This window comes from Pantherophis guttatus, chromosome 2 (genome assembly GCF_059756535.1).
Source record: "Pantherophis guttatus breed Tessera chromosome 2, ASM5975653v1, whole genome shotgun sequence".
In the NCBI taxonomy this organism is placed as follows: domain Eukaryota; kingdom Metazoa; phylum Chordata; class Lepidosauria; order Squamata; family Colubridae; genus Pantherophis; species Pantherophis guttatus.
The window spans coordinates 228,838,544-228,846,756 of record NC_142064.1 but is presented as its reverse complement, the minus strand read 5'-3'; the positions used below and the strand labels follow the sequence as shown (position 1 = coordinate 228,846,756).

Here is an 8,213-nt window from a genome sequence, read left to right as displayed (position 1 = left end):
TACCATTTTTACTCTGCCATACAATCTAGACAGTGGCTACTATGTGATCATCGGAAGATATTTTGGTCCCAGAGTGGAAAGAGGTGTTTTTTTTTTCAAAATATATGTGGATAAATAGACAATTGTGATATAAGTAAATAGGTACAAACAATTCAGATGTTGGGATATACTGGTAGATGAAAATTCCATTGTCTTTTATGACCTGTGCTCATATTCTTATTTTTGTATATTAGGATTACATGTCATTTGACACAGTCAAATGTATCTCTATCTGGCAGCAAGATTAATCTATTTTATTATATTGTTTTAAATGTTTTATGCACTTTCGTAACTCACCTAGAAAACACTGCTTGTGAGGTGGATTTTAAAAATTATGAAGATACGAACAAGGTAATAATAATGAATTTAGTTCCATCAAAGGAGAATATAGTAATAGCCCTCAGTAAATTTTCAGAGCATTCTAAAATATGTGAATTAAAATACTTTTTGGAACTAACCAGATGGTCTATAACAAATGCTGGGATTTTTTTAAAAAAAGTCTCTGATCATTGCTTCCCAGTGTTTATTAATTCAAATCTCAGCCAAATGGTATTCTCTTAGAAGTAACCATTTTACTATAGGATTATAATGTATCTTTCAAGCAATTGTTGCAAAACAGCCGTATACTGGTCATATGATTTATTTTTTTCCCCCTTCAAAGCGAACATCAGCCTACCGCACGTCCCTCCAAAACATCCGAACTGCGCAAGCGCTTACGGGCCCTTCACGTCTAAGGCACGCGATTTCCGCAAAACAATGGCTGTCGGGGGTGCGCATGCGTAGAACGGCGGGTGGGGGTTGTTTCTCCGCAATATAATGGCCGCTTGCGTGCGCGGATATCCGCGCGCGTAAGTCTTCCCTGATTTGGGTCGCGGGAGATACCGGGACCGGAGGCGCTCAGGATGCCGCAGAAACCTGGGGAGGAGGAGGAGGAGGAGCGAGAACGGAAAGACGCTGCTCGGCGTTTGTGCTCGGTAAACACGCGGGAGCCTTGCCAAGTTATTTTCTGCAACCGCACCCCCCGCTTGGTGAGACCCGTCTGGTTGGACTTCGACGGGAAGCCGCGCCCCTATCCCACCTTGAAACCGGGCACCGGCCGCCGGATGTACAGCTACCTGGGTGGGTAGTTTACGGAGGGGGCGCTTCGGGCGCTTTGCGGTCGGTTTAACGGAGGCGGCGCGGCATGGGGATCGCCGCCTTTCCGCTGTCGGGTTGTAATCCCTTTGCAAAAAGGGGCTAATGTTGCAAAATGTTTTGTTAGGGAAATGCTTCCACTTCCCGGAGCCCCCGAGAGGCAGCTAAAAAGAGAGAAGATGCCCGATTCTCTGCACCGGGTTTTGCAAGAAGACATGGGGTGATGCTGAAGTCGTGAGGTCTGCAGGGTTAGCCTTTGAACGGGAAGGTCTTGTTAAACAAGCTGGCCTTTCGGTGACTTCAGACGGCACATAAAAGCTCGGGGGGAGGGAGGAAACAACCAACCTATTCTCTCTGCTGAAAAGCTTAGAAAAAGGGGGTCTGCGGCTTTTGGATTGATACTGAACAGGTCTTGATAGTGGTTGCTACAGCCCTGACTTGGTGGATTACCCCCTCCCCACCTTTCCCCCCCACCATCTTTCCCGAGTGCGTTGTGAAGAAAATGCCACTTTTTCCCACCCTAGGTCTGTTTTTGAGTAGATGTTTTTCATTTTAGGAGAGAAACCAGCAGAGCTCCTCTCAATTTTTCCCCATTAAAAAAAAAAAAAGTCAGGAAAACTGTACAAATGCAGAGCTTCATTTGTAGTTGCCAGGGCAAAGTGAGAATGGCAGGGCACATTTCTGAGCCCAAAAAACGGTGGCTGTTCCTGCACTGGGTAAGGAGGAAAGCCCTATGAATGCATTTTCAAGGGACTGATTCCGTAAAATATCTTTATTATAAAGGGGTGTATGTGTGTGTATGTTCTTATATTTCAGTGTAAATATAAACATTATCAGGACTATTTGAAGCATCAAAACCGGTAAAAATAACTAAAATGGAGTAAAAACAGAAATAGCATGTAGTATTTCATTAAAAATGAAAAGATCTAGGAAATTAAAAAAACAAGATAATGGTCAGATTAGCTGCCAAATAAATCACAGCCTGTGAAGCACAAGCCACTCCTGAAAATGCTGCCAAGAAAACTGCAGGGATTTGTCTAGTCAAGGGTGACTCAGAACACACTCAGAAATATTAACTGTATCTGCACAGTTACTTGTGTATCACTCTAGTTCTGACAATCCTCTCATTATACTGGTGATTGTCTCCCATTCCGTAGAAGTCTTAATCTTTGTGGATTTTGCTAAACCCGATAACTTACATTCCCTTCCAGCAATCTTTATATCTAAAAAAATATGTGACTTTTCAATATATGTATATGACTTGCTAGTAGATACTTTATTTTTTCTTTTCTAGAACATCTTTGGTTGTTCAGAGATGCCAGGTCAGATGATAGTCTTCTTGTTAACCAGACAGAGCTGTTTGTAGCTACTCGGAATACAAATGGACAACCTATATTCGCAAATATTACATTGCCAGGTAAAGTTAGCACTGAATATCTGAAATAAGATTACAGTATAGTTTTATTCTATTGTATGATAAAAAACAATACAATTACTAAATAGCAGTTTGGTTCTCTTCTTTTTGTCTGAAATATGCAATAACTGAAATTCTCTGAATTTCTGATATCTCTCATTTTGAGGATCATATCAACTGCACCAAACCTTTTTAGTCTTCCTTTCCCTCTTATCTCTTTCCTTCTTCCTTTGTGTATTTCTTGTTAAGTCTTTCTTTATTCTCTCTGTATGACAAAACCACCCAGTGTGCTACTTTGGATTCAGTAAACACTCAGCATTTATTTTCACTCCATATTTTCTTGTTTTATCAGATACAGTTCTTAAGCATCTCATTCCTTCATTCAATTTTTATGTTTTCTCCTGACATACTCAGCTTTCACAAATAACAAAGTGGCCAGAACTACCCTTTTACACATAGCCTTTTCATTTCTTTCAACAAACATCCATCCTTTCAATATATCACCCATTACCTTACTCATTACCTGCCTATTACCTGCCTGTCAGCACTTACACATTAAAATTTGTCCATCTGTATTTCCAGCTTTAATAAGACATTCTATTGACACAAATTCATCAACTTGCATAAATTATTCAACATTCATATATAACTAGCAATTATTCTGTCTATTTTCTCTCTCATTCACAGCAGCCTTGATTTGCAATTCATTATCTCCAGAACTAATCTTCTCTTTATATTTTTTACAATCTGTTGAAAATTCACTGCAAATCTAGTAGATAAATACTGTTTCTCAAGCAGTTTCTATCATTGTTGCTGTTTCCCTTTTTTTAAAGACTAATTTATCATGGAGGGCCATGACTTTTGTTTTGATAGCTAATAAGATTATTTGATCTTTAAGCTTGTTTCACATTAGTTTTAAGTATCTTAAACCAAACATTAAAAGTCCATTCTTCTCTCGATAGTATTCACTCTGAAGGAAAGATGTCTGCAAGTTATCCGCAAATTAGTGAAACCAGGAAACTACAGGGAATTAGACATTGTTCGTTCATTATATGAAGATCTAGAAGATTATCCAGACATTAGGAAGGATCTTCAGCGGCTTTTTGTGGAAAGACATAACCGGCTGAGGAATGGAATCTCTGATCGACGTGAGGAGTCTTAAATGAGAAAGCTACTTGGGCTAATAAACTACTGTGTACAAGAGATATTAACTATATTTTATGAATGGAAAATATGACATCGACTTTCCATTGTGTGTTACTTAGCTCTTGTTTGGTTTAGCCTATGCAGGTTATATGTTGACAGCTATAAGCAAAGGACAACGAGTCAAAATGCCACCAGGCCATAGCTAAAAACACTTCAATAAAACAAAACATTAGAGAAGGTATGGAACTTTATTTAGATATCATACAGGAGAAGATAAAGTGTTTCCAAAGCTGTTTCCTGGTGGCTCTTCACATATTCCAACTACTGTTTTATTTTTATTATTTTATTGTAAAAACTGAACTGTGAACAAAATAATCCTCATATTTAAGAGTAAATTACTATTAAATGTTTTACCCCTCTATATTTATCTTACAAATTGATTTTGAGGGACAAGAACATTAGGTTGTCTTTTATTATTCTTATGTTTCCTGTAGATTATTGTTATTGCTGCAGATATCTGACATAAGTAGAAAAAGATGGAAATTCTGTGAATGAACGTACTGAAGTAATGAATGATACTTCCGTTAAAGCAGGGAGTAAGCATTTTCTTAGCTAGTATTCTTTCCATTGCCACTAACCTGAAAATCTGACAGCTATATGACAAAGACATAGTTTTATGCTAAATCACAATTTTCAAGTGTCACTATATCAGTAAAAGTGAATGAAATAAATATGAAAATAATAACTTCCACTTTTTTGATGTTCTAGCCAGAAGATCATCACCAGGTATTCCCTGGCCTAAACAATAGGAAGAAAACTTCCTAAATTTCCTATGCTTCCTCAGTTCATTGCACTACAGGTTGCCCTTGCCTTATAACTTCATTTAATAACAGTCCGGAATTATGATGTCCTTGGAAAGGTGCTTTGCAGCCCATAAAGCACTTCTGGCCTTTGCAAAACACTGCACCACCACCTGCAGTCATGTGATCCTGATCTCGGTGCTTGGCAACCTGTTCACATTCATGACCAGGTTATTGCCAAGTGCCTTGCAATCATATGATTGGCATTTGCAATCTGCTCTGCCAGCTTTTCTAGAAAATCAGTAAGAAAGCCAGCAGGGAAGGTTTGCAAGCTGCTGCCATTCTCATCTCTGGCAGCTGACTGAAAGAGCTGCCTCCTAAGGGAAGCTGAGCCCCTTCAGCAGGATGCAGAAATGGAGCTAAAAATCCTGAAGATTTGGGAAATGTACAGAATGTCCTTTCATGTACAGAAGGGAGCTGAACTCCTTTCAGCCAGCCTCCAGAGATGAGAGGGAGCCGAAATCCAAGCAGAGAATAGAGAGTCAAAGTAGTAAGGAAAGAAGTGCGGGATGACATATGGGGGAAACCCAGTGCAGGCTGTGCATGAGTGTCTCTACTCAGGCTGTAAATCTTGCTTGGATTTTGGCAAGGATGATTTTCAGCTCCTGACTGGAGCCTCTCTGGGTTTCTTCCGTTCTCCTGAGGCACCCTGCGCTCCTTACCTGGGTCTCCGCTTAACAACTCACACAATTATTTAACGACTACAGTCGGGTGTGTCAGGATTGTGGTGACTGAACAAAACATCTTGTTTAACAACCACTGCTCAATTATTCCTATCCAAATTATGACTTATGTGGTCATAAGTCAAGACTACTATATATCATACATCCTTAAAACTCTCAATTTTAATAACTTTCTACAGCATGCTGAGGTAGTATTCAGCTGCTTTATTTAAAAAAATTGTTTGAGGTTTAGCAGGTGATACATAAAATCACTGTTGTCCAATTTTCCAATCTCTTTTCTATATAGCTACTGAAAACTAATTTTCACAATTATTTTTTATGCTATTTGGTGTCAGCGAAGAATGCTTTCACTATTTAATCTTAAACTTTCAAGATGGAATAATTGAGGTGAGAGCCAATGTTTAGATATCATTTTTCAAGTAAGGCATGTTTGTTAAGTAATTTCATGTCCAAAATAGTTTCTAATGTGTATAATTTGTGTACACATTATTGTTGGGGGCTGGAATTTTGTGTAAATAAGATTCTCCTGTTTTAAATCAGACAGTAAAAATAGCAACATAAAACAGGAAGGAGGTCTTTATGAAAAGGAAGTCTATAGCAGCTCAGTTTTAGTAACTTAAATATTTAGTTCTGTATCTGAGTTCTTAGAAGAAAACATGTTGTTAATGTAAAATTGGGCACATCATTACTTTTGTGTAATTCTATGTTTATTTGATATAGAGTGATAATAGTTGTCCAGGCTGGCCTATTTGACTTCTATTTCTGAATTGTTAAGAATTGCTTCTAATGTATATTTGATTATTTCTCAGCATTCCATATAATGCAGTTTATCTTTTTTAATTAAAAAAATCCTTGAAGATATTAAAGCAGCTTGTTAATTGGATCTCTGTTTTTCTTTTCTGTCCTGCCCTTTCAGTTTGTATAAAAATGTAAAATATAGACTATGTTCATGCACACTAAGCCATTGTTTATAAAATCCATTAGCTGGATACATATCAGATGGTAAGCCACAAACAGACAAGTCACGTTTTGTCTTGTCACGTTATATGAAGCCAAACATAATGTTACTTTGGCTAATTTCCTGCTAGATTCTTAAGCAATGCAAGAAAGCAATGCCCCCATACTAGGAAGCACAAGGAGCTAATTAGCAGTTTTTTCCTTTTAATGCCTACAGGTGTCTCAGGGCAATGCTTATTTTACTTGATGAAGTACATTTCTTAGCAGTGTTTGGCTAGCGATCTGATACACATATGCAGTTCTCTATTTTTAAAATGGGATTTGCTTCTCCTTTTTAAACTCCTCTTATGAAGCAATGCAGATGAATAGACCCAGATGTTACAATGGTTATTCTAAGTAGCACTACTTACATGAAATAAATAACTTTTTAGATATATATTTAATTGATAATACTTTACAATAAGAATCAGCAATATGTGATGAAGCTGAAGCGATCACATTTTGCTTTGATGTCCAGCTCCTCTCTTAGTTTGAAAGAGTGGCTCCAAAAGGCCTCTCAGAGTTCACTGTTGTCATCTTAAGGATCCCTTAAATGTGGAGCTAGTTATCAAAAACACTTTGTTTTAGGACAGGATGTCCCAAGCGTGGCAACTTTAAGGCTTGTGGACTTCAACTGTCAGAATTCCTCAGCCAGCCATGAAGTCCTCAGGTCTTAAAGTTGGCCAAGGTTGGACACCCCTGCTTTTAGGCCCTGCATCTATCAGATACCAAAGTTACACTGATATGTCAGAAGTATACAGGATTTTTTTTTTTTAGGTGGGAACAGTGAACAATTTTGGAACTTTGAGAGCATGTTATGGGCATCCTCTTAAAATGCTCATGACCAACATGGCCACCAGTAAAATAAACCACCCAATTATTAGAAGCGAAAGGAAAAACTATTCTAGCTCATGCTCCCTAGCCACTTTCTCTCCACTTTGTCATTAAAGGAGTGCTAAAAAGTAAAAATCAAGGGGAGCAGGGAGTCTTTGTACTGACAGGCATGGGAGTAGATTGACACCCATCCTTTGTAATGACATATCCAGAGACATGCATCTAAAATAATCACACTGCCTTCCATAGTGTTTTTTCACCTAGGACATACATTGGATTGGAACTAATTTAATTGGTTTTAAGTATGAAAATGAAAGGCAGAAGCAATGTGTAGAGTTTTATCACTGGTTTTAAAGTTTTAAAATCTTTAATGTTATTAATCAATAATTTGTAATCTTATATGAGTTACATAAATGAGAACAAGATTATATTATATTCCAATGGACATATTTTTTTGCTTTTTATGTATGTGCTTGTTTTACCATTGCTCCTAAAAATGAGCTTTGGACACTGCCCTTGAGAAATTGTTACAATAATAAACTTTTTCCTAGAGTTTGTTACAGATTCTTGCTGGGTGAGGGAGGGGGGGGGAATAAACATTCTGCTATATTAGTGAATAACATCAAAAAAGGAACAACTCAGCTGACAGATAAATTTCCTAAGACTGTGTTCTGATCCAACACCACAACACAACAAACCCTCTGTAGTTGAAGCAATGATTCCTTTATTAGGAGCACCAGCAGTCCTGTCAAAAAGTTTCTCTTTCACCTCAGGCTAACAAGTCCATCTGGCAGGGGAGATGAATAATTGTCTGCCACATCTATTTATCTCCACCCCCTGCCTTTTATCCCCAGAGCTAGGATGGGGCTTCGCTAGCAGCAGTGACTCTTCCTTCCCAAGGATCAGCCCACAGATTTCCACTGCTCTCCTCTCCTCTGCCTTCTGCACATTCGTGCATCAGGCTGGACCTAGCTGTTCCTCCTCTTCCTCATCAGCCACCTTGTGAGCTGGGTGTTATTGACTCGCCATCTGAGGGCTGACAGATGGCCCAGGCCCCACCTCTCTCTCTCTCTCTCTTTTTCTGCCAGCTCCATTCCCTCTTCCCCC

At 38.6% G+C, this 8,213-nt stretch overlaps 1 protein-coding gene across 1 annotated transcript; it reads left to right on the top strand.

The window, feature by feature from the left end:
- Window positions 1-746: 746 nt before the first annotated feature.
- On the top strand, window positions 747-6,159 carry VHL (von Hippel-Lindau tumor suppressor). Its single transcript, XM_034431620.3, has 3 exons — window positions 747-1,158; window positions 2,468-2,590; window positions 3,550-6,159. Exons 1-3 carry the CDS (start codon window positions 942-944, stop codon window positions 3,747-3,749), a joined length of 540 nt encoding a protein of 179 aa, XP_034287511.1. The 5' UTR covers window positions 747-941; the 3' UTR covers window positions 3,750-6,159.
- Window positions 6,160-8,213: the final 2,054 nt, after the last annotated feature.